Source organism: Antechinus flavipes, chromosome 3, assembly GCF_016432865.1.
Source record: "Antechinus flavipes isolate AdamAnt ecotype Samford, QLD, Australia chromosome 3, AdamAnt_v2, whole genome shotgun sequence".
NCBI classification, from domain to species: Eukaryota; Metazoa; Chordata; class Mammalia; order Dasyuromorphia; family Dasyuridae; genus Antechinus; species Antechinus flavipes.
The window spans coordinates 328,256,598-328,283,958 of NC_067400.1; the positions used below are offsets into that span (position 1 = coordinate 328,256,598).

At 36.8% G+C, this 27,361-nt stretch overlaps 1 protein-coding gene across 1 annotated transcript in view; it reads right to left on the reverse strand.

Moving 5' to 3' along the window:
- Window positions 1-24,841: 24,841 nt before the first annotated feature.
- Window positions 24,842-27,361, reverse strand: part of STAG1 (stromal antigen 1) — a 318,010-nt gene continuing 315,490 nt past the window's right edge. The window contains exon 34 of the mRNA XM_051985602.1: window positions 24,842-27,120. Coding sequence (XP_051841562.1) covers window positions 27,097-27,120 — 24 coding nt within the window. The 3' untranslated portion in view covers window positions 24,842-27,096. The remainder of the gene's footprint in view (window positions 27,121-27,361) is intronic.

Genomic DNA, 27,361 nt, shown 5'->3' on the forward strand with positions numbered 1-27,361 from the left:
TAATTTTTATTGCATAGTGATCTGAAAAGAATGCATTTACTATTTTTGCCTTTCTGCATTTAACTTTGAGGTCTTTATGTTCTAATACATGGTCAATTTTTGTATAGGTTCCATGAACTGCTGAGAAGAAAGTGTACTCCTTTCTGACTCCATTCAGTTTTCTCCAAAGATCTATCATACCTAACTTTTCTAATATTCTATTTACCTCTTTAACTTTTTTCTTATTTGTTTTGTGGTTTGATTTATCTAAATCTGAGAGTGAAACGTTGAGATCTCCCACTATTACAGTTTTGCTGTATGTTTCTTCTTGCAACTCTCTTAACTTCTCCTTTAGGAAGTTAGATGCTATACCACTTGGTGCATGTATGGTTAGTATTGATATTACTTCATTGTCTATACTACCTTTTAGGAAGATAAAATTTCCTTCCTTATCTCTTTTAATTAGATCACTTTTTGCTTTTGCTTGATTTGAGATAAGGATGGCTATCCCTGCTTTTTTGACTTCACCTGAAGCATAATAAATTCTGCTCCAGCTTTTTACCTTTACTCTGTATGTATCTCCTGTTTTAAATGTGTTTCCTGTAAACAACATATTGTAGAGTTCTGGCTTTTGATCCAGTCTGCTATCTGCCTCCGCTTTATAGGAGAGTTAATCCCATTCACTTTTGTGGTTAAAATTACTAATTCTGTATTTCCTGTCATCTTATTATCCCCAGATTATGCTTTTCTTTTTCTTAGCCCCTTTACCCCTCTCTCCAATATTAAACTTATGGGCACCACTTGCCTCATGCACCTCTCCCTCTTTATAGTCCCTCCTGCCCTCTTTGAATTCCTTCCCCTATTCTTTTACCTTTCCCTTATTACTCTTTCCCTTTTCCCTTTTCCTCCCCCACTTTTTAATGACTTGAGAGAAGTTTCTCTGTAAACCAAATATGTCAGTTATTTTCTCTTTGACCCAAATCTGATGACAGTAAGATTCACACAATGTTCCTCTCCCTCTCTAAATTCCCTCAGATAGAATAGGTTTTTTTTGCCTCTTCATGGGATATAGTTTCCCTCTTTTTATCTCCCCTTTTCCCTTTTTCTGATGCTATCCCCTTTCCATTTCAGAAAATTAAATTATAGATGCACTCTTTTTATTTATTTATTTGTTTATTTTTTTTTTAAATAACTTTTTATTGATAGAACCCATGCCAGGGTAATTTTTTACAGCATTATCCCTTGCATTCACTTCTGTTCCGATTTTTCCCCTCCCTCCCTCCACCCTCTCCCCTAGATGGCAAGCAGTCCTTTACATGTTGAATAGGTTACAGTATATCCTAGATACAATATATGTGTGCAGAACTGAACAGTTTTCTTGTTGCACAGGGAGAATTGGATTCAGAAGGTAAAAATAATCCGGGAAGAAAAACAAAAATGCAAGCAGTTTATATTCATTTCCCAGTGTTCTTTCTTTGGATGTAGCTGCTTCTGTCCATCTTTGATCAATTAAAGCTCTCTTTATCAAAGAGATCCATTTCCATCAGAATACATCCTCAAACAGTATCGTTGTTGAAGTATATAATGTAGATGCACTCTTTATGTATATCTATAACAGAAATACAGCTCTCGAGATCTTTTACCTTTTTCTTCTTCTCTTGAGTCCTATATTTAGAAGTCAAATTTTTTGTTTAGCTTCGGTTTTTTCATTAGAAACAAGTGGAATTCACCTGTTTCATTAAATGTCCATCTTTTTCCCTGGAAGAAAATGCTCAGCTTAGCTGGATAGTTTATTCTTGACAGTATTCCAATTTCTTTTGCTTTTTGGAATATCATATTCTAGGCTCTTCAATCCTTTAATGTGGAAGCAGCTAGATCCTGAGTGATCCTTATTGTGGCTCCTTGGTATTTGAATTATTTTTTTCTGGCTGCTTGTAATATTTTTTCCTTAGTCTGTTAGTTTTGAAATTTAGCCATAATATTCCTTGGATTTTTTATTTTAGGGTCTTTTTCAGAAGGTGTTCAATGAATTCTTTCAATGCCTATTTTATTTTCTGATTCTATTACTCTGGGCAGTTGGCTTTGATGACTTACTGTGAAATAGTATTTAGACTCCTCACAATTTTCAGGATGTCCAATAATCCTCAGATTATCTCTCCTAGATCTATTTTCCAGGTCAGTTGTTTTCCCAATAAGGTATTTTATATTTTTTTCCATTTTTTCATTTTTTTGGTTTTGCTTGACTGATTCTTGTCTCATTGAGTCATTCATTTCCATTTGTTCAGTTCTGAATTTTAGTGAATTAGTTTCTTCATTTACTTTTTTTGACTTCTTTTTGTATTTGTCCAATTGAATTTTTAAATGCATTGTTTTGTTATCTGGAATTTTTTTCCATTTCACAAATTCTGTTTTTTAAGGAGTTAATTTCTTTTTCTGTTTCACAAATTCTGTTTTTCATGGAGTTGTTTTCTTTTTCCATTTTATCAAATCCATCTTTTAATGAGTTATATGACTTTTCCAAATTCTTTTGCAAAGTTTTTCTTTCCTTTCCCCATTTTTCTTCTAGCTCTCTTTTAAGATCCTTTTAAATTTCTTCTAGGAGGGCCTTCTGTGATGGGGATCAGGTTATAGCACCTTTGGGGGCTTCATCTGGAGATGATCTGCTTTTAGTCTTCTCAGGTTCTGAAATCTGTTCTTTTCTTTCACCATAAAAACTGTCTATGGTCAGAGTTCTCTTTTTACTCATTTTGTGTAAAAAAAATATTAAGGTCTGCTTTTAGGGTGGGAGAAGTTTTACAAGCTTCCTCTACAAGTAGCAGAGGCTTCACTGACTCATTCCTGTTGCTGGATGAGTGGCCAAGTCTCTTGGAATTGTGATGTTTGGAGGTTTATGTTTGTGTTTTATAACTTGTCTGCTGATCTCCTGGCTTGCAACTAGGGCAGAGTGGCCAACAGTACTGTAGATTCCTCCTAGATTCTCTGCCCCACCTCAGCTCTCCCCCCACCCCAGATCTGCACTGGCTGTGCTGGTGTCTATGCTCAGCCTGCTTGTGCTTGGTCTGCCTCTCTCTATTCTGGTTAAAACAGACCTTTTCTGGAGATCTTTGAAATTATCTCCTCATGGTAAATTGTTACACTCTCAATATTCCTGGATTCTGCTGGACCAGAGCTAATTCAGAGCCTCAGTTTGCTAATTAGTCTAGAGTTGTAGGAGAAGGTCAGAAAGAAACATGTGTCCTCTCCAACATCTTGGCTCTGCCCCCTGGAAGTGGTGAAGTTAAATTTTCCTTAATTTCCCTCGGTTATACAGGAAAGAGAAAAAAAGAGAGGGGACGAGGAAGGAAAGAAAAAGAGAGATGTTTTCTATTTTATTTCATAATGAGGAAAGGATCTTGCTTGATTAAATTTATGCTTCCTTTATAAGTGATGTTTACCTTCTTATTTGTTCATGAAAATCTTCCTTTATTAATAATAAAACTTGGAAACTTTGAAGATATGTGTCTTGGTTGAGCTGAATCTGATATTATTTTCTGAGGAAATCTGATGAATTCCATTGATCTATAATCTAACCCTTGATCTTACTACTACCAGGAAATTTTCTTGAATAATTTCCTGAAGAAAATAGTGGTTAGACTTTACTGGAATTTTCTAAGCAAGCAGTCCAATGTATCAAATTATTCCTCTAAGTTCTGTCTTCTAATTGTATCTTCCCTGTTTGTAACCTTTTCAAGCATTTATTCAGAAGATTTATCCCTTGGTCTTATTTCTGTTTGTTGTTTCTGCTGACTGATTTTATGATCTGAGAATTTAATTTTCCCTTAATTTCTTGCCCTAATTCACAATTTATCTGCTTTTTTTAAATGGAACTTTAAGGTACTTTCTTTTTTTAAAAAAATTTATTTACTGAGGCAATTGGGATTAAGTGACAGCCAGTAATTGTCTGAGGCCAGATTTGAAATCAGGTCTTGTGCTCTACCTACTACACCAACTAGCTGCCCCACATTGAGGTACTTTCAAGTTCTTTAAAGAACTGTTTATTTCTTTACTCATGTGTAGAGCATCACCTTAATCAAAGTGTGCAGCAGGCTTAGAACATTCTACTATTATGCCTCTCTCCACAGTCCTACTTTTGCCCTATATGACCTTGTCTTATTCCAACTTTAATGGTGACTGATCCATTATACATACCAGAATTTGCTTTTTAAAAAACTGACATGAGATTTGTTTTCATTTTCTTTAACATATTTCCATTTTGATTTGATGTTTTGTTCTAAGTCCAGTTTTGGTTTTTGAAATTCATTTATTTTTCCCCTTTAGTGAATTGTTTATCTTGTTTGAGTTTTCCCATTCTTTAGGATAAAGGTGTCATATTTCAGCAGTCAAAACAGAATAAAATTTAATTGGGAAATGTTTAACAAGATAAATAAAAATATAATACAGCATACCTAATCTTAATTTGAGCTTTTCTAAATCAATATGCACCCTAGAGGGAGCCATTTCTGTTTGAGTTGACACCATGGCTCGAGGCTGAATAGTCTCAGTTTCTTCTATCAAAAGCAGCATCTCCCTGGTCTTTTTATTTTATAATTTTATAATTTGCCTATAAATCTGGCACCTAAAGCTGCATATGAGATTATATCTATTTATATATCCATTAATGTAACCTATGATCACACTGACTTTCTTCACTACTGCATGGCTCTTTCTTTGTCTCTTTTGCTGAATCTCCATCTAGATCATGCCCTCTAACATAGGTGTCCCTCAGTCGCTCTTCTCATCTTCCTCTAAAATATGCATCAGCTTCTATGAATTTAATCACCATGATTTCCAGATCAACTTATCCTTTCCCAACCTCTCTGCTCACCTCCAATCTTGCATCACCAACTGTCAATGGACATCTTGAGCAGAATGTCCACTAGATGCCTTAGATTCAATATATCCAAAACTGAACTTAGGATTTTTTTCCCCTAAAATCTTCCTCACCTCCATCTCCCTGTAGAGGACAACACCTTCTCCTGGTTTGTAACCTAGGAATTGTCCTGCCTTCCTTACTGTTTCTCTCACATCCAATCTTTTCCCAATGCCTGTTGATTTATCTTTGCAGTGTCTCTCCAATGTTCCCCCTTCTCTCCTCTGATCCTGCTTTCATTCTAGTGCAGGCCCTCATTAGCTCACCCTTGGGCTACTGCAATACCCTGCTAGTGGGCCTGCTTGCCTCAAGTCGTTCCCCACTTCAAACCATCCTCCATTTCCACACTAAAACGATTTTCCTGAAACACAGATGCTATCATGTCCCAGATCATGCCTTCTTCCCCTGAATAAACACTAGCAGCTTCCTATTGTCTCCAGAAGCAAATACAAAATGCTCTGCTCAGCATTCAAAACCTGTCATAATCGAGTCTGCTCCTAAATGTCCAATCTTCTCACACCTTAGGCCCTGACACATACTCTTTGATCTGGTGATTCTGGCCTCCTGGCTACTCTAAGAACAAGACTCCCTCTGTTATATCCAGACATTTTTCTGTGACTGTCTCTCCGACTTATAATGTTCTTTCCTCCTAACTACTGATCTTTCTGGCTTCCTTTAAATGCAACTAAAATCACACATTAAACAGGAAGCTTTCCCTACCTCTTTTATTCCCACTGCCTTCCTTTTATTAATTATCTCCATTTATTCTTTATATAACTTGTTTGTTTACATATTGTTTGCATAGTATCTCTATTAGGTGGTAAATTTTTTGAAGGTAGGAATTCTTTTGCCTCTTTTTGTTTCCCGAGATTTTAGCACAGAGTCTGGTTTATAGAAGATGCTTAAGAAATAAATATTGATTGATGACTTGTATTAATTTTGACAGCAATTAAACACTCCTAGAACTTTGACACATGAAATATTGCCATATCAGATCTTCTGCATACTTTACTTGTGTAATTATGTTTTGGATTTCAGTGAAGAATTTTATATTCATTCTTGATGAAATATTGATTCTGGCCATAGTGTTTATAGCCACTAGTGGCTAAAGCCTTAGGCTTTATTTACTGAGAGAGAGCAGATTCAGAAGCAAGCAATATTTGAGTGACTCAGGTCTTGGGGCAGACTGGGGTCCAGTCTGAAACCTGTTCAAAGGGGAATCTGCAATTCTGTTACTCTGAACCAGCAGAGGTTCCTGGCTGATAGATAGTGACTGAATCCACAGTAATCTACTTTTGAGAATCAAACCGAGGTCAGGAACTTGTAAACTAAGACCAGAGGGACAGCAACCAAAATTTGTCTGGATCAGACCACTTTGAGGACCCTGAAAGTTTTCCAGTCCCTAGCTTTAGTTGTTCCTGAGATCCTGGAATAGGACAACACCCAATACCTCCTTCAGATCTTCCCTCCAGAAAAACACACATTAATATCAAGTTGTACTTAAGGAAGTAGGCTTGAAAAATGAGCAATCAGAGAAGGAATACTATTTTTTTTTTAAAAGCTATTATAGTGACAGGCATGCTTAATGCACAAACCCAGAAGAAGAAAATGTCCAAAATATTTACAAGCAAAATCTCAAATAAAAAACACAATTTGAGGACAGATTTTACTTGAATTCCTGGAAGAGATAAAACAAGAGTTACAATTTTTTAAATAAATAAAATAAAAACATTAGAGGAAAAAATGGAAAAGAGATGAGACTTATGAAAGAAAGAACTGGAAAAAGAATGAACAATTTGGCACAAGAGTTATGAAAACACACCCAAGCAACAAGCTCTCTCAAAATTAGAATTGACCTAATGAAAAGTAATGACTCTATAAAGCAACATGAAATATTAAAACAAAACCACAAGACTGAAAAAATAGAAGAAAGTGTGAATATTTATACCTTAAAACAACTGACATGAAAAACCAGATCAAGGAGAAAAAATTTAAGACTACTTGAATGCTATAACCAAAAAAGGAATTCCATTTCAAGAATTCTTAAAAGAGAACTACCCAAATCTATTAGAACCAGAGGGCAAAATAGAAATAGAAACAATCTAGCAATCATTTCCTGAAAGAAATCTTAAAATGAAAACTTCCAAGAACAATATATAAAAAATTAGAGCTTGTAGCTTAAAGAAAAAATATTGCAAACACTCAGAAAAAAAGAATTCTGGTGTTAAGGATCCTATCAGCCAACACTAAGAAGGAGCAGTAAGATTAGAGTAGATTCCAGAAGAGGGATTACTTTCAAGCAAAATAAATTCTAATTAAGGATGTGCAAAATATATATAGCTCTTTTTGATGTGGCAAAAAATAGGAATCTGAGGGGTGCCTATAAGTTGGGGAATAACTGAAGAATTTATGATACATGAATAGAATGGAATACTTTTGTACTATAAGAAATTATGAAGGGGACAATTCCAGGGCAATTTGGGAAGACTTGTATGAATTAGTGAAGAGTTAAGTAAACAGAATTAAAATAATTTATTCAATGACAACAGTATGGTAAAGATAAACAAATTTGAAAGAATTAGAAACTCTAATCAACCATGATTCCAGGACGAATGATTTAAAAAAAACCCCAAACCAACATTCTATTCATTTCTTGACAGAGAAATGAAGGATTCCCAATACATAATGAGAAACTGTTTCATGAATATAACTAATGTGGAGATTTGTTTTACTTAACTCTGAAAGTTTTAAGAGAGGATTTGTTTTTCTCCTGTTAATGGGAGATATTGTATGGGAGAGAGAGGACACAGATTTTTGCTGATTGATTAAAAAATAAATGAAAAATATTTTTCATAAGAGTAATCTTGTTACTGCTAATAACTCTTATGTCCTGGACATATTTCAGGTATTTGACATGGCATGGGATATTCTCTGTTTAGTTTGATCTATTTTTGTCCAATCAGTCAAAATGGGAATATCAAATGGCATCAGTAGTTGCCTTTGAAAATAAAATAGAAATATCTCTTCTCATGCTGCTTGTCATCTCCCTTGTTGATTTCTTTGGCTTTTAGATCTATTAAATTCCTATTCAGTTCTTTATGTTGCTGTTGTTAAGGCATTTTTCAGTCATGACTGATTATTCAGTGACCCCATTTGGAATTGTCTTGGCAAAGATACTGGAATGGTTTGCCATTTCTTTCTCCAGCTCATTTTACAGATGAGGAAACAGAGGCAAATAGGGTTAAGTGACTTGCCCAGGGTCACACAGATAGTAAAATGTCTGAGGCTAGATTTAAATTCAGAAGAGGAATCTTCCTGACTGTAGACCTGACACTCTATCCACTGTGCCACCTAGATGATCCCAATTCCTTATCACCCATTCAAAGGAGAGAAAGACTTCAGAGAACCTTCTCAAATTAATCTCTCTATAACAAACAATCTTCCTCGTTAGTCCTCCCTTTGCATTTCAATGTGCATTTTCAATTAGCTTCATACATGTTTTACCACCCCCATTCCACTGGCATGGAAGCCCCATGAGGGCAGGTACCTTTATTCTTACTTAAAGTCTGCATTTCTTCACACATCTCTTAAGAGGTTATGAATCCTTCATAAGGCAAAAAACCTGTCTTTGAAATGAAAGGCCTGATATTAAAATGGAATTGATATAGGACCTTGGGTGATAGGCAAGATTGCTATTTATCTCCCGAGATGCAGTTCGATGTAGCTGACCCAAATATTAGGGACCTGATCCTTTGTTGCTTATTAATCTGCTCTATCCACAATGCTCATTTTGATCGACCTTTGGAAGGAATTTGTTCTGGGATTTATATGTAGTCCTTTGCATATGATCTTCTCAACTAGACTTCAAGCTCCTTCAGATAAGGGACTGTTTTTTGCATGAAAAATATTGATGCCCCATTAGCATGGAGGTTACGAATTAATCAACCGTGGTTGACGTCACGGCAGATGTGGGCTACTACACATCAGGAGGAGAAGGCAGTTAGGGTATCGGAGGTGTAGTGTATTGCGAGAAATAGGCCTGTAAGGATTTGAATAATTAGGCAGACTCCTAGGAGCGACCCAAAGTTTCATCAGGCAGAAATGTTAGAGGGTATAGGAAGGTCGATGAACCAGTGGTTGATAATTTTTATAAGGGGGTAGGTTTTGCGTAGTATGGTCATTAGTTTTTGTAGTTGAATTACAACAATGGTTTTTCATGCCTTAGGCTATGGTTAGAGTCTTCTCTTCTAGGCACTTAATAAACAATTTTGGTTGTCTACTAATCCAATGTAGCTAGATGCAAATAAAAAGTCCCCCATGGACCATGCGTGTCCTTCCCCAGATTACCTCTTGACTGAAACCCAAAGATTTCAGCCTATCTGGAGAATCTGATTCTTCCATATGAGTCTCCCCTCTAATTACATCGTTATTTCCCTTCCTCTCCCCTTTAGTATAAGTCCTTAATTACATCTTCTCTTCTCTGGTTAAGTCCCTTACCTCTGATCACACTTTCTTTTTATTAGTTTTGTTTCCTTGTTTCCATCCTAGTCTTCATTTCTTAAGTTTCAACCTCACCTTTCCAAATTAATTTTCTTAATTCTGGAAGCCAAATCAAATCCCTATCCAATTCTTATACTGTATATCTAGTTTGTTCCAATAGTCTAATTTTCTATATTTTTTCTTCCCTCTCTCCTCTCTCCCTCCTTGTTTTCTTTCTTCTTCTCTCTTTCTCTCTTTCCCTCCTTCCTTCCTTCCTCATATCTCTTTCATCATAGTCCCTTCCTTCTGAGAACAACCTCAATTTTATCCTGTATATATCTTCTATGTATATAATTGTTTTTCAATTTGTTGAAATGAGAGTTGTTTTAGAAGAAAAAATGACAAGAACTAGGAACTGATTGGATATGGGGATGTGGGAGGATGAAGAGTTAAGAATGATACCAACATCGTGAACTTGGTGATTGGAAGGCTGGGAATCAGTATGAGGGCCTGTATTTGGGGGGAAGGAGTTCTAATTTGGGTATGTTGAGGTTGAGATGGCAGTTGTCCATGAGGCACTAGCATTCAGGGGAGACGTTAAGGCTGGATTTATAGCCTGAGAGTTATTTGCATAGAGTTAATAATTGTACTTGTAAGAGCTGATGAAAAGAAATCAAAGAGAATGCCTTGGGCTATACCTACAGTTGAGGGTTTGGATGAAATATGGATGATGACCTAGCAAAGGAGGTGCAAAAAAGACAAGCTGGAGGAGAACAAAGAGAATGAAATAATGAAGACCTCAAAAAGAGAAAAATAGAAACAGGGAGAGAATAGCTAACTGTCAAATGCTGCAGAGAGATCAGGAAAGACAAAGACTGAGAAAAGGTCAGTGGAGCTGGCATTTAAGAGATCATTAAAAACTGGGAGAAAGTTGTTTCAGTTTAATAATGAAATAAGATGTAAGATTATGAAAGAAATGAGCCTTAAATAACTAATTGTTAATATTGGGGAGACACAGGATTTAGCTCTTTCTGAAATCTTATTGTCTATTGTAGGTAAGGGTATCTATGTGTACAGAGGGAGGGAAGGAAGGAAGGAAAAAAGGAAGGAAGGAAGGAACAAATGAACCCTAAGGCTCTTCCCCTTCATATTTATTTATTTGGATTTTTTTTCCCTTTGGGCTAGGTGAAAGAGGAGATTCTTTGCCTCAGGCCTTGTTTGAGCTTGCTTCATGTAGAAATAGAAGGTGTATTTTGACAATAACTATGATGATGAATGGAAGTGTGTGGAAAGGAAAGATGAGATGAAGAACTTCCAGGGATGTGTAAATGTTTTTTTTTTTTTTTTAATTTTATTTTCCTTATTTCTGAATCTTTCTATGACCCATGTATAAGCCTCTATTTACTTAATCCTAGGCCAGGTACGACATATTTACTTAACCTAAAACTGGTGGCATTTATCAATGTCTGACATTGTTTAGCCTGTTAGTTTAAACACTGTCAGCTTAGTTATCTGCTGATTTAAGGTTTCCTAAAAAGCAGCTAATTTCAGGAAACTGAAACATTCCATTCCCATTTTTTTGACAGCGATATCCCATTAGGAGGCCCCACGCTTCTTAATGTTTTCTGATTTGTGGGGTAATCTCTTGTAACAGAACCTATAAAAAGGGTATGTCTGTACTAACTCTTTGGGCCTCCTGCTGTGAGTCTCTTTATCTTGCAGTGGGACTGCCCCATCACTCATGAGTTGCTGTAATAAACAATCTTTCTGCTTTTTACTTTGAGTGATCTCTGAGTAGTCATTTTGAGTAGGGGTCTTTTGCTTCCCACACAGTTGGGGGCTTGTCCGGGATGGAGATTTTTGGGGGAGATGGCTATGTGCACCCTGAACAGGGCAGGCGTGCCCATGGAGCAGTTCTCTCTATGGTCTCTGGCTCTGAGTGTGCAGACTTTTTCCCCTCTTAGACAATGACCCGAGGCAGAAGTTCTTAGTGGAAAGCAGAATTGAAGACTGAAAGAAGTAGAATCCTGATGGTCAGCATCGCAGTCTGAAAGAAATTTACACGTGTAACGAGGTAAAGTTCTCAGGAGTCTGGGGATCCATTGGCTGGGTCGAGGGAGACCCAAGGGATTAGCCCTCTTAAAATTGTTTTTCTGTTGGGACTGCTATCAACCCCAGTGATAAAGGACTTTCTGAGGAAGCTCTCAGGTGACTGCGGGAGGGTGACCTCCACTGATGCCTGGTTTGGGATCAGGTTTTAAAATGGGATAGAAACAGTCCAAGAATTTGTGTCAGGACATTAGCCAGGGAATTCCAGTTGTCAGCCCTCTTGGGAGTCGACTTAAAGACTGGGGTGAACTTCCCAGATATAAACGGGACAAAAAGTGGAAGGATGTTCCCAGGGCTATTTGGGTATTTCAGACTTAAATCTGTGTGTATTTACTGCTTTGCATTTTCTGTTCCATGTTAAAAGTTATCAATGTCTTGTAAGAGACAAGAATTCAGCCTCCATGTTGCAGGCTTAGAAAAATATCAGGCTGAATTGTGGGAATTGGAATCCATTCAGAGTAGTAATTCTTTCAGAGTGGCTCAGAACATATTGGTCTTTGAATCATGGTAAGGTAATTTGGGAACTAATTTTGGGCTTCTCAAGATTAGGATACTGCAAGGGAAGAAAATCTTTTTCTCTTTCTCTCCCTCTGCCTCTGGCTGACTGAAGCAGCTTTGTGGGAAAGGGGGAGAAAAGAGGGAAAATATATAGTGAAATGAGAAATTTTAAGCATGTAGGAATGAGAAAAACATAGATTGAAAGGGATTTGAACATTTGGAAAGTCTTGAGAAAATGGAAGAGCAGTGTGCTATCAACTTTAGGAACTCCTGTAAGCAAGGGCCGGTAACTTTGTTATCAGAACTCAGGCTTGTGGAATCTTGCCAGAAAAAAATTGACACTTAACTCTTTCCTGGCTTACTAAAGAAAAGAAGTTTGAATGGAATATCTAGGTAGATTTTAGGAAATTTCACAAACTAAAGTATTGGTTAATTTTAAAATAACTTTAAATTGGTATGTGTGTTAAACTGGAAACAACACAATGGTAGCATGTCTAATAAATTAAACAAATGATATCTCCAATTTATGACCAGACATAAATAAGAAGTTGCAGATATTGGAAGAGTGGAATAAAAATAGAGTAAGAGGGGTAAATAGCCAAACATGGGGGCCCTCTGACCTGTTGGACCTGTGAGAAAACTAGGCATGCTTCTAAAAAAATTGTCCCAGGAGAAGAAAGAAAAACCATTATTAGCAAGTTTGCTTTCATGAAATTAGAGAACAGAAAGTTTAAGAGGCTAAACTTGGGTGGGAGAATTGGCAATTATTTGTCTGCCTCATTTGATTAATGATTTGGAGAATTTATTTTATTTTAAGGAGGTACTACAATTTTGAAATTGGGGGAAATAACTTTATTATTGCCTTTGCATGCTAGATTTGTTTATTTTGGGTATAAGATATTGGAATTTGTTTGAATATTGAAACCTTTATTACTAATGAGGGAAAAGAAAGAAAAAAAAAACTGTCTATTTAAGGAATGGCAGGAGAAAAAAAGCAGCCTTCTCTCATTAGAGAGAAGGAAAAGAACAATAAAATTCGAATTTAGCCTGGGCTGGGCCATAAAAGTTCTGCCCAGACAGATAAGAGAGATGCTAATTGCTGTCAGAAGAACACTCAGGCAGGGCAAAAAAAAAAAAAAAAAACTTAAAAAAAAAAGGCTGTATTTAGTTTGGTTCAGATTTTGTTACCTTCTGAAACTTTGGTAAGTACTTTGGGTAATTTGTGATATTATAAGTTATGCTTTAAATCCAGCTCTACTGGACATGTGGGTTTTGTGGAGTTATTTAGCTATTCACTCTAATGTTCTCTGGTAGTTTTCTTGGGGTCTCTGGGTTCTTGGGAGCAGCCTTCATATCAGTTCAATAATCACCACAAGTACATCCAGGTGTCCAAACCCTTTATCATCTCTTTCAAAGTCTTGTCTCCTTTCCTGGGACCCAGATAGCTTTCTTAGAGGTCTATCTCGTTCCTTAGTTCTGAGAGCTTGGGCTCCTGTTGTCTTCTCTGGCTTCTGAATTTCCTGAAATGAATCCTGGCTAAGGGTCTTAGCTTATATGCCCCACACTGAATATACATCAATCATTATATCACTAGGAAACCATTATTTGTTGTAGGATTAAATCAATGCTAAAATTCCACTTAGTACCTTGTTTCAAGTTCTGGCCCATAACAATTCACTATATTGTTGTGTGGAATAGAAAGATAAGATGAAGAACTTACAGGAATGTGTGAATTCTTTTTCTGGATTTTATTTTCATTATTTCTATGTTTTCTCTATGACCTGTATAATATGTGCAGGCCATACTTACTTGAGCCTTGGCCAGCTATATCTGAAGCTTGAAGGCTTGATTTTCTGTTTCCTAAAAATCAGGTGATTTCAGGGAAACAGAAACCTTCCATTCCAATCTCTCCAAATAGCAACAATCAATTAGATGTCTCCCTGTCCCCTTCTCAATGCTCTGTTACTTGTGATGTAATCTCTTATATAAAAGCTGTGTATCTTTACTACTTCTTTAGTCCTCTACCATGAGTTTTCTCTTTCCCTTATCTCGCAATGGGACGGCTCATCCTCTGGAGGTTTTAATAAACAACTTTTCTGCCTTCTACTGAGTGATCTCTGAGTAGTCATTTTGGTTAAGGGTCTTCTACATCCCACACAGTTGGGGGCTCATCTAGGATGGGGTCTTTGGGGGAGACAGCTGTGTGCACCCCAAACAGGGACAGGTGTCCGTGGAATAGTTTTCTCCATGACCTCTGGTTCTGGGTGAGCAGCATCCCTTCCCTCTTAGACAACGACCCGAGGCAAGCAGACTTGAAGAAACAATTCAATTATCATGAAGTCATAGTCAGAATCATATAGTGGGTTCCACATTATAGGAGCAGAAGACTTGGAATATGATATTCTAAAGGGCAAAGGAACTAGGATTACAGTCAAGAATCACCTATACTTAGCAAAACTAGGCATAATCCTTCACAAGGAAAAATGGATATGTAATGAAATATAGAGGACTTTCAAATGTTTTTAATGAAAAGATCAGAGCTTAATAGAAAACCTGACATTTAAACACAAGGCTTAAGAAAAGTATAAAAAAGTTAAATATGAAAGAAAATCTTAAGGAATTCAATAAGGTTAAACTGTTACATTAATACTTGGGAATATAATATCCATTAACTTTTAATAACTTTATTGTCTGGACCAGCTCACTAGAGGATTTCAGTACCAGTTCTAATCCTGATCATGGGTGAGGAGTGAAGGGGCAGAACTCATGAAGATGGTCAAGCAGGAGTCTGTTTATTCAAAACTCTCTCAGTCTTATATACCCTAATACTCTTCCATAACTATAGCACACACTGTGCATGTGCTAACTACTATAGATACTGCACATGCAGGATCACATTAAACAACTTGCTATTTTGTGCAGATGTCTCCTTGCCACTTTAGTATATAACTGCTATAACCACAACACAGGTTCTCACAATCCTACGGAGGGATGGGGAACTAAACCAGACATATCACCACAGTTCCTTTTACTGGACTAAAGGGTCTTTTACTTAGCCCAGAATTTCCCACTATCTATGACCTTCTACATCTTCCACTTTCTTGTTTTAATTAAAGCAGGTATATATCAGTGGTTAAATCCATAAAACAAGTTCCAGCATCAAAGGAATCACACAGGCAAGTAGTAATATAACAAGAAATATAAATAAACAAGAAACTATAAAAGACTTCCATGAGTCCCAGAAGGAAGGTGCAGAAAATAACTATTAATTCACAACCACACATGCAGTTCTTTCAGCAGCCAAGAGATAGTCCAAAGTCAATCTATTGTCCATCACTTCATTTGTCAGGGAATCCAATAATTTCTGAAGGTTTTGAAGTCCTGCATCAGTCTCATTACAATTATTTTTATGGTCATGGTAATATTTGTTAGTCAATTGCCATACACATAGGGTTAACTGCCATGCTCTTTCAGTAGTAAATGTAGTCAGAGATGGAACCACCCAATGTTTCCTGGGTCTTCTTCATTTTGAGGGACTTCTCCTTTTCTATTCTCTCTGATAGACTAGGTGGATACAACTTGTCGGCACCCATCGGGTTCCTATTCCATTTGTAGGGACACAAGCAAACTCTCTGCAATTAACCTATTTGGTCCCTTCCATTCACCACTTTCTGAGTCTCTCCACAAAATCTGATGATTATCTAAAGATATTGGAGTTGCTCGCACTGGATACTGCCCTTCTGGTGGGTTATAAAACTTGTCTGCCAGAGCCTGTGCATCCTGATCAAAAACCAAAAAATTAATAGTATAAAGAATCAAGTTTAGAAGTTCTCTAGGGTTACCTGTGGCTCCCCCTCTCTTGTTTTTGGAGGAGTGTCTTGATATCTCTGATTCTCCTCTCTACTATTGCCTCACCTTGAGGATTAAAGGGTATGTCAGTGGTGTGTAAAATCTTATACTGCGCACAAAAGTGTGCAAAATGTTTGGAAGTATATTCACGTCCATTGTCTGTTTTTATTACTTGTGGCACACCCATAATTGCAAATGCTTGTATAAAGAATTCAGTGACCACTCGGGCTGTCTCTTTTGCTGCTGGTATTGCAAGAGTGAATCCTGAAAAGGTGTCTACCACAACATGGATAAAAGATAGATGGCCAAAAGATTTATAATGGGTCACAAACCATGAGAGTTCTTCCCTGAAGGGGAGCGTAGGAGCATGGAAAAATTAGGCAAGCTGTACAGGCTTTTACTATGCTCCTAGCTTCCTCTCTTGTTATTCCAAATTGTAAACATAAATCTCGAGCAGCCTGATGATATTTAGAATAAGATTCTTAGGCTGTCTGAAATAGGGGAGTGTTGGCTAACTTGATGAGAAGGCTATCTGCCTTCGAGTTTCCATAAAAAATAGGTCCTAGAAGATAGTATGAGAAGGGACATGCGAGAGATAATACTTACGTGGGCAGTTTCTCACTTGCTCATGAAGTTCCTTAAAAAGCTAAACTATGTTAGAGGCTAAAAATTTTATTGGGCGTTTGGCAATTGTTTGTATCACACTTACTGAATAGGCCAAATAAGATAATATATTCATATCTCCTGGATAATAAGTAAGAGCTAGCATGATTGCATACAATTCATTCTGCTGAGTCTTAAAGAAAGTTTTTGTACCTTAAATATCTTGGGATATACTTCATATCCTAAATATTGAAAAGAAGCATGATTTTGAATTTTCCTGGGGTTATATACAATTGATAGTTCCTTAGTGTTTCTATGGTCTTTTTGTAGATGTGCTTCTAACATTTGCTCCTCTGGAGCACACCCCAAGATATCATCCATGTAATGTAATAACACTACTTTTGGAAATATTTTTCTTGCTGGAGTAAGAGCAGCAGCAACATACATTTGACAAATAGTAGGGCTGTTTTTCATTCCCTGTGGCAAAACTGTCCATTCAAATCTTTTATAAGGTTCAGCTAAATTAACTCTGGTCACTGAAAAGACAAATCTTTTCATATCCTCCTTATCTAGAGGAATAGAATAGAAATAATCCTTAACACAAAGAGGCCTTTCCCATGGCAATTGAGTAGGAGATGGAAGCCCAGGCTGAAGAGTTCACATTGTTTCCATTTGTTCATTCACTTTCCTCTAATCAGTCAACATCCTCCATTTTCCAAGTTTCTTTTTTATAGCAAATATAGGGGAATTCCAAAGACTTAGAGAAGGTTGTAAGTGTTCTTGGTCAAGTTAGTTGCTCCTGTACTAAATCTAATTTAATAAGACCTGGATTTTTTCACTGGTTAAGGGCCATTGTTCTACCCACACTGGTGTTTCAATTTTCTATTGAATGGGAACAGGTGAGAGTGCAGTCAGGCCTTCAACAGCAGCCCTGCCTAAAAAGTTGAAGTGCTCAATTATAATCCCAACTGCTGTCAAATGTCTTTTCCACACAGATTGATGGGGAATTTTTTTTTTTTTAACTACAAAAGGAGTAAACACTCCTGTTTTATTTTCAAATTTCCATCTCAAAGGGGTAGCACTAATTTCAGCTGCTATTGATCCTCCTATGCCATACATATGAATATTTGCTGTAATCTTTGGCCAGTAATTCAATCAGCTGGCACTTCTAATGACAGTACAATCTGCACTCGTGTCTATCAACCCCTTCAGTGGTATGTCATTTACATAGTTAGTGAGCATAGGATGGTCAGCTGTAACAGCTGCAGTCCAGAATATTCCTGGATTGTGTTGTTGGGAGTCAAAATCTGGGTAAATATCACCAAATTGCATTTCAGGAGTGTGAATCAGGAGGCCTGATGCTACTACTTCTCCTGGGTGATTGATCTATACTAGTGACTGAGATATTAGCTACAATTTCCCAGTTTCCCAAATGAATGTATGAATGGACATTGTTTTGTAAACTCTCAGGAGGCGAAATGGTCAAGCCTACTGTGTCTGGAGGCAAGGGATCTATAGGCTGGACAGGGACAGGTTTCAACGCTCCAGGGGATATCTCAGTAGTCCCAGCTGCATACAATTCTATTTGTCCTAATTGCAATCCCCTTTACCGACTGGCTTGCTTCTCTGCTGACTGATCATGTTGGGGTACTGAGCTTTTAAGGACTTTCTGGGTGTACAATGGCTGTCATCATGCCCCAAGTGTTTTTTTTTGTTTGGAGCCCTGTAGATGAGCCCTGCCTCCCATTTCCCTGAACTGATATACATTCTGATAACAAGTGGAACCCCTTGTTGCATTTTGGACATGGGGTTTTGTTGATTTTGTTCTCCCACCCTGTTCTTTCACTTTATCTTTTTTGCCAACATTGAGCTTTCAAATGCCCTGATTTACCACACTGAAAGTACTGACAAGTCTTATTGGAAGTCCCTTCCCAAGAAGGATCCTGTTTTCTAATGTTCAGATCTTGAAAAGTTTGTATCATAGTCTGGGCATAAAAGGTATTTGTGCCCACATAAGCCCAGCAGCTTATGATCTCATCTAAAGGGGCATCCTTTTTCAGTGCTAGTATAACTCTTCTATAATACTCATTAACATTTTCTCTAGCAAGTTGTCTTACCATAATTTCTGTTACCTCGTGTTCACCAATGGTTTCTGTGATAATTATCTGTAGGCAACCCATGAAATCAGCAAAGGATTCATTGGGACCTTGCATTATTTTTGTGAAGGTTTCTCCTTTTTCATCTTTTCCTGAGAAAGTGCCCCATGCTTTGGTAGGGCAGAAACAATTTGTTCATCCTGCCAAAGGGTAATTACTCTGCACTAAAGTGTCTGCATAAGAACCTACACCTGCTAGTTGGTCAAAGGTGACTTGTATATTAACTCTAGGCTTTGGGCTTATGTTTGACAGAATTCATTATATTCAGAAAGCTACAACAGGGTTTTTCCAGGTTCTAAACATGTTTTTGCCATAGATTTCCAATATTTTCTAGTCATTAGGGGTTAGGATCTCTACAACATCCAAAAACTCTGTGATCTGCTTCTGAGTCACTAAAAACCCTTGCTCCTTTATCAGCCAAACCAAGCATTCTTCATACTTCCCTCAGGAGGGAGGCTCTTTTGTTAGCACTTGCCCCATTTTGGCTGAAAAAAGAAAGTAACTGGATTAGCCCTTATGGAATCTTCCCGCTTACATGTTTTTTTTCTTTTTTTTAAACTTAACCTGTTCTGGGTCATGGGGACTCATCACTCAAACTCACACTGTTCTTGTCAGTCGAGCCACTGTGTGCCCTGCTTTTCAGTGCCTTGCATTGGGCGCCCCTTGTCCAGACTTGCTTACTGGGGGATTTTGGCACTGATCATGGGTGAGGAGTGAAGGGGCAGAACTCACAAAGATGGTCAAACAGGAGTCCTTTATTCAAATATTTCTCAACTTTATATACCCTGATCCCCTCATATAACTATAGCACACTGCGCATGCACTAATTGTAGGATAGTGCGCTTGCGGGACCATATAAACAACTTGTTATTGTGTGCAGATGTCTCTTTGTCATTTAGTATAACTCTGCTTTAATTACAACAAAGGTTGTCATGGGGCCCCTAAGTTCTCTAGAAAGCCAAGATGCCCTTAGTAGTGATGGGGAGCCAAACCTGACACATCAGCAGGGTTCCACTGGACTAAAGGGTCTTATACTTCACCCAGGCTTCCCCACTATCTGTGGCCCTCTACAATTTATCATCATTAGGAAGTTAGAGTCTACATAGATAGAGCGCACAGGTAGGTGTCAATTATGTTGAAATGATCTACAAAAAATAAGGGATGAGAAAAAAAGGATGCACTAGGAGAAGGGGAAAAGGAGAAGAAAGGGGGAAAAGATTCCATTTATAGAGATGCAGAATAAAAGTTATTAGTGGATAGAGAAGTGGGGGAAGTGGTGAAGGACAACAATTAAACCTCCCTCTTTGGAACTGGATCAAAGAGGGAATGATGTATATATATTTTTTGAGATGTTCTTCAATTGGAGAATTCCTAAATAAGTTGTGGCATATGATTGTGATGGAATATTATTGTATTATAAGAAATTATAAGCAGGATAGTTTTAGAAAGACCTGGGGAGACTCATATGAAATGATACAGAGTCAAGTGAGCAGAAGTAGAATAATTTACACATTAATAGCAATATTGTAACAATGATCAACTGTAAAAGGCTTAGTTACTCTGATTAATACAATGATCCAACAAAATTCCCAGGGCTCATAATAAAAAATGCTATTTTTCTCCAGAAAGCACTGATAAACTGTGAGCTAAAATTGAAATATAATTCCCTTTCACTTTCTCCATTTTTCTTGTATTTTTTTTTTTTTTTGTGAAATGGTTGGAATATGTTTGGAATATGTTTGACTTGATTTCATATGTGTAATTGATATCCCTTTGCTTGCATTTTTTAATAGTTGTGAGAATAGCTAAATATATATAAAATAATAATAAAGAATAATTTTGAAGGGGAAAAAAATAAACAGAAAGATAATGAAGAAAATATTAATTGTTCATGGTAGAATCATGCCAATTACATAAAGTAATGTGTATACACATACACACACACACACACACACACACACACAATGCCAAACTACAGAGCCTGAAAAAAAAACCACTCAACCAAGTTAATCTAAAGCAATAAAACATCAAGAATCTCAAAGAAATAATTTTAAAATGGTAAGGAAGAGGGCTATTAACTAGTTCAAGATCTAAAACTCTACTGGAAAATAGCAAGTCGTGAAAACAATTTGGTATTGGTTAAAAAAAATAAACTACTAGGAAAATAGCAAAGCAATTTGGCAACATTTCCTAACATATAGTATAAAATCCAAACAAACAGATACAATATCTAGATATAAAAGATTACAATAGTCTCCTAACAGATCCAGGAAGGCAATACCTTTTACCATCAGGGATAAAGGAATCTTCCTGACCTAATAAGATAAAGAAAGGAATAGTGGAGATAAAATGGACAATTTTGTTTACATAAAATTGAAAAGAATTTTGCACACATAAAAAATGTAGTTAAAGTAAGTAGGAGGAAAATTGTTAACTGGAAGGAAGTCTTTACTCTAAGTTTCTCATATATCCAAGATATATCAAATATTGATTCAAATATATAAGAAGGGCCATTCCCTAATGCACTATCCTTAATAGAAAGAGGCAGTTCTCAAGGGGAAGAAATTCAAGCTATTAATAATCATATGAAAAAATGCTCCATTATCACCAGTTTCTGGGGTTAAGAGGGAAGAGGGAGGTTGGGGCATTTATTTTTCCAAAGCTCTTGGATTCAGACCCTGGGCTGTTTTCACTTAGGGTCCCTTAGGTTCACTTAGGAGGATGGTGCTCAAGGTGTGGGCAGTCATTTGACTTGCCTGGCCCATAGTTGCCTTCTGTCCTTCCCTCAGGGCACCTCGCTTCACTGATCTGTGAATGAGGGTGGCTGGCTTCATTCTACACAGTATTGCTTCCTCTGTACATTCTGGGCATGGAGATGGGATTCAAGTTCTGTATTAGGCTCTTTGAACTTGGATATCCTGTTGACATTTCAAACTCAACACATCACAATCTGATTTCATGTTCTTTTTCTTTAAATTCAGTCCTTGTCTTTTTATCCTTATTTCTATTGATATACTCCTTTCCTATTAGTCACCCAGGTTTACAGCTTCAGTAAATCAGTTATCTTCACTCTCCCATGAATCCTGTAATTAATCAGTAATCAAGACTTGTCTATTGATTTTATCTCTTGAATCCATCCCTTCTCTCCATTCATAAGTCTTCTTCATTTCTCATATAGTCTATTGCAATAGTCTCCTAAATAGTTTCCCTGGCTTGCATCTCCTTTCCAATGTTATCTTCCACTCAGCTGCCAAACCGATGCTCATAAAGCATGGACTTGGCAGGATCACTCCCCGGCTCCAGATGTTTCACTATCTATTGCCTCTAGGATAAAAGATTGCTGTTTGGCTTTTAAAGCCCTTTACTATTTGGCCCCGGTCTATATTTCTCGACATTATTATTCCCCTTCATACACTATCTTCCAATCAAATTGTCTTAGTTGTTCCATTTTTTTTTTTTTAACACTCCATCTTTCATTTCCACGTCTTTGTTTAGGCTGAATCTTTACTTGGAATGTGCTTCTCTGGTCCCTGTTCTTAGAATCTGTAGCTTCCCATATTCAAGGCTCAGCTCAGGCACTAGCTGCTTGAGGTTTTGCTGATCTTTGCAGTTATTAGTGTCTTCTATCCATAGAAAATACCTCGTATTTACTTTTCATAGATTTTATTATCTTTTTACATTCTTGTTGTATTAAATTGAATAGATGCTATGTGAAGACTTTTCTCCATATTTGAACCTTGTTGACCCTCAGTTTTCTAGAGAATCAATCAATTCTTTCTCAGGGACTCTTGAAAATGATTTTTAAAATAAAAATCTTGCTCAGTGGCAATGGAGCCACAACCCCTGCACTCGTTCACTTTACCTGAACTAGGTTAATTTGTACTCTTTTGTCAGGTTCACATCTACCCAATAAGAACCCCTCCAGTGCTGAAGTTTTTGTTGATTTTTTTCTTCTCATATTGGGAGAGGGAAATGAGAAAAGGGTCCCAGTTTTTCTCTCTTCCTCTTCCCCGCCCTCATTCATTCCTCCTTTCCCTCTCCTTTTCTCCTACCCATCTTCTTTGTCTTTCCTTTCCTGCTTTGCTCTCACCTCTCCTCAGTGCAATTCTAAGCTACACCTCAGAAAAGTGACTGAATCCTGTGGCCATAATCCAATTCAAATGAAAAAACTATTAACTATTATGTGAAAGGTGCTTTTAGGTACTGAGGATACAGAAATAGAATAGGGTATAATTCTTCCCTTCAAAGAAATACTGACTTTATACTGACACAGTAAAAACTATTATTACTACAATATTATCACAATCCATAGAGGAGGATGAGAAAATTGCAAATATCAATATGCTGTAAATTATAAATGTAAAGAAGTCCAGACTGAAGGAAGCAAATTTCCTCTAAGCAGGGGCTCAAGGGAAAACTTGTTTAGGAGGTTTTATGAGAGGGCTGGCACCAGAACTGATTCTCAAAGGGAAGAATTCTTCCAGTTTGGAGCACAGAAAACCAATTCACACACACAGGGCAAGAGTGTAAGCAAAGGCTGTGAAAATAGAAAAGGCTATTATGAGGTCAGGGAAGAGAGAGCAGTCTAGTTTGCATGAAATGCAAGTCATATGTGATCCAGCTGGAAAGGTGGATTGGTGTCAGAATGTGAAAGATCTTGAATGCCAGGCTAGAAAAAGCAATGGGGAATAACTGCAAGCTTTGAGTGAAAGAGTAAAATGACCACACTGGTATTGTATTAGGAAGATAACTTTGGTACCTGAACCAAGGATGGATTGGAAGAGGGAGCAAATGGAAAGAGACAATTATCTAAGGGGAGAGGTAGTCAAGGTCCAAACCAAAGGGTTGCAGTGGGAATGAAAGAAATTATGGCTACCATCATTAATGCTTTTATTAATAGTATTACTTTTCATCTCCTAACCTAGGTCTGAAAGGAACTACAAAAAATTAAGTCATCTGTGACAAAAGTGAAGAAAATGATAGACTTCTTTTATGAGAATGGCACTAGGGGGCACCTGGGCATAGTAGCTTAGAGAAGATCCAAACACTTAACTCAGATTGCCATAACTAAATAAAGTATGATAGCCCTTGTTCATCTGAAAGCTTTTTGACTTCTTTGCTGATGTACTATCTCCAAAGCTTACATAATCACATCAAGAACATTTTTTTTTTTTGATTAGTTGAATTTCTTCACTGTAATTAAAAGGTAACTACTGAAAAGTTATTTAATCCTCAAATCCTCTTGCAGATTGCTCTAAATTAAGTTTTATCTTTTCTAGCAAGTTCTTAGACTCTCAGGAGACTTCTGTAAAGAAATACTGTCTTATCTTTAAAACTGAATTAGAAGACGACCTTCTTTCATATTAATTTACTGTCCCCTAGGCTGAAATCATGTAAAGTGGTAACACAGATAATTCATTCAATGCTCAGTAAAGCTCCTCTATTCAAACATAATAGTTATATTTGGACACACTTAGAGCATTAGAATGGAATTCTTTGGATAATCATGATTAACTGTGTGACATCACAGGAGAAGCCTTATTTGATAATAGAAAAATCAAATCTTTTGATTTCCTTCCCTAAACAGTATCTTCAAATTTGTTCTATGGGATTTATTATGGGTATCCGGTTAGCATATGGCAGAGAATTTTGACTGGATCTTAAATTGGCCGCACGGATATCTGGGAAGTCCTGCCCTGTGGGATGATCTGGTCTTTTTTCTATCTTTTGGGGCCATGACTACCTGTAGATAACAACTGATGTTATTTTTATATGCGGCTGACAAAAATCTCAGGCAGATAACAAGTTGGATAATCAAGTTTTGTTCTTCTGTATCTTGTTTCATTAGCATTTCTGTATCCAGTCTAAATGCAAAAACATTAAGTATAAAAGCCCCATGTTTTTGAGGGGCAAAGTTTGAAGAAGCTTCAAAATCTAGACTTTAAAAAAAATATATCAAACTTTGCTTATGCTAGATGGAACAATGAATAGTCCTAGACTTGGCAGTCAGGAAGATACAAGTTCAAATCCAGCCTCCGATGCAAACTAGATGAGTGACTCTAGAGACACAATCTGCCTACTTCAATTTTCCCAACTATAAAATAGGGATAATAATAACACTTACTTTCCAGGCTTCTAAACATCAAATGAATTATATTTGTCAATCTTTTGCCATGTAAATGATAGCTGTTATTACTGTTAGCCTAGCTCATCGATTAAGAAAACTGGTCTAGGATGAATAGTATGACTACCACAGGCCTGATTTTGAATAGTTTATTAAAGGAAAGGTGAAGCATCAGTTTCAAATTGTACAAAAGGAAAAACCTCATATTGTAAATGTACAATTTACAGAAGTACTAGCAAAACCAATCAAGGAGACACTCAAAATACAAAAATCTATTTGACTTCAAACTGAATTGGAAACCCATTGGAGGTACCTAGATATTAAACTTTTTTTTTGTTTTTGTTTTTTTTGTTTTTTGTTATACAGTATTCTACAATTCTAAGTTAGGATTCAGTTTTCCACAGAGGACTGTGAAGAACAAGACCGGCCTGTGATTGTGACTCAAACCATGCAGCATCGATCATGATCCTCCACTCTCTTAGAACTACTGAGCTGACGTGTTAATGCAGCTATTCTTGCTGTTCTTCTTCCAAGAACGTCAAATTTCTAACAGCACAGCATTGTTGTCCCCTCTTAGCCCCGGCTAAGGAACTGCTGAATTAGCAAGTCAAACATTTTTGGCAACCAAGTCTTATTTTGAGGACTGTATACACACTTTGAAAAAAAGTCTTGATTTTTTATGTTTTTTAAAAGGATGAAAACATCCAGTTTTTTTTCCCTCTTTCTTCCCAAAAGGTAATCACTGGGTGTGCAGATTTTTATCCTTTTTAAAAAAGAATGAAATTTTTGGTAAAAGTGAAAATCTCATGATTTTGTTGCAGCTGTTTTAAAAATAACCACTTAATCAGACATAGCCATTCTTATAGTGGATGGCTGTGTTTTGAAGTTCCGGTGCTAAAGTAAAGAATCAAAAATGATGAGGAAAAGTTGTTTTCTCAAATTACAATAGCAGCAACTGGGCATAGTCAGAAAAGCTAAACAGAATGAAATTTCAAACCACTGAAGACGTTTAAATCTCTTAAGCACAACAAATTAGCTCAGGAGTAGTTTGGCCTTTCTTCAGTCATGAAAATTCATGATTTCTCTCCCCCATCCAAAGAATAATTTTTATATGCACAGTTAACACTGAAAATGGAGCTGGATTCCTTGGTAAGCTTAAGAACTTCACCCTCTAAGCACACACTTCTATGCAGCACATACTTCTAACTGGCAAAATTAACAAAATTATTGAGCACATAAGGGTATTTACTGCTTGGAAAGTAGACACATCTATGGTACAGTAAAAATTGCTTCTGAACGGCAAAGTTATTATTTGAGGAATTCATGATTATTTTCCTAAGGAAATGGCAGTCTGTGTACCTTGGGTTTGGCAGGGCATGATATAAGTGATAAAAACAGCAAACTGATAACTTGAGAACTGTTTGTTTTACTGAGAATACTTTATTTGCTGGTATAAGTTGCTAAAAATGCACAGAACAAATACCCATAGAAAATGTACTGTGTTTGTGTCTCCCTGGTGCTATATAAAATGCATTGTTGCACAGCATTTGTTGGAAAAGTGGCTGCATGGACATTTCTGATTTTATGCCCCCTTATAAATAAAAATAAACCTTCTTTTTCAAGAGTATATAAAACCTGGATTTTTCATCCCTGTCTTGGGGTCTGTGTCTGTGTGTGTGTACGCGCGCATGTGTATACACACGTGTGTGTGTGTGTGTGTGTGTGTGTGTGTGTTTGGCAGCAGTGCACTGGGTTAGGGCTCTGCCGTGGGCTGTCAGTGTCCTGCTCCTCTCCATGCCCATGGACCACAATGTCAACCACATCCAGTGTGCTGAAAAACACTCTTCTGCAACCAGGATGACCGGCTTATATAGCATTATCGCTAGTCAATGACTGACTGGCATAGGTTTAATAAAAATGGTTAGCTCTTAAAACATAAAAAGGCAAATGTTAAAACAGTTTTAAATTGTACAGCAGGAAAATAAAGTTAAAAATATTTTTTTCCACTCAATGTTGAGTTTTCATAAAACAGGTGTACAACAGTGTTTATCTTGACAGCTGTTTTAAAAATTTAAAATCCCCAAACCCCCCCATCCAGAAAAAAACCACACACATCTGTATTGGGATAGTCCAGTACTAGAATACAAATGATTTTTCAGGTCAGTCTTTCTGAGGTGACTATTCACTGACATTCCTTTGTGTAATTTACATGCTCCTCTCTTCTGCTCTGTCACTGCAAAAAGGGATTGACCTTAATCATTTGATTAAAAAACAAAGCAGATCACATCAAAAGTGTTTTTTTTTTTTTTTTCAATACAAGCTATCACAGTATATAGGCCTCTAGCTCTAAATAACAGAGTTCCAGATTTATAAAATTTCTTCATCAGTCTTCAGAACATAGGCATTCCAAATCCCTGGAAAAATTAAAAAAAAAAAAATTTGTTACACATAAATTCAGAAAATTGATTAAAAAACCCCCACTAACTAAAAAAGATAAATTTACATAGAAACAAATAAACAGAACTAAGAACAATATAGACTATGATTATAATGATAAGAATGACAAGGTCACAAAAAAGTAAGCAGTGAAAGTCTAGGAGAAGAGAGAGTGAAATATTCCTCCCACCTCACAGTTCAAAGGCAGGAGACTACTGG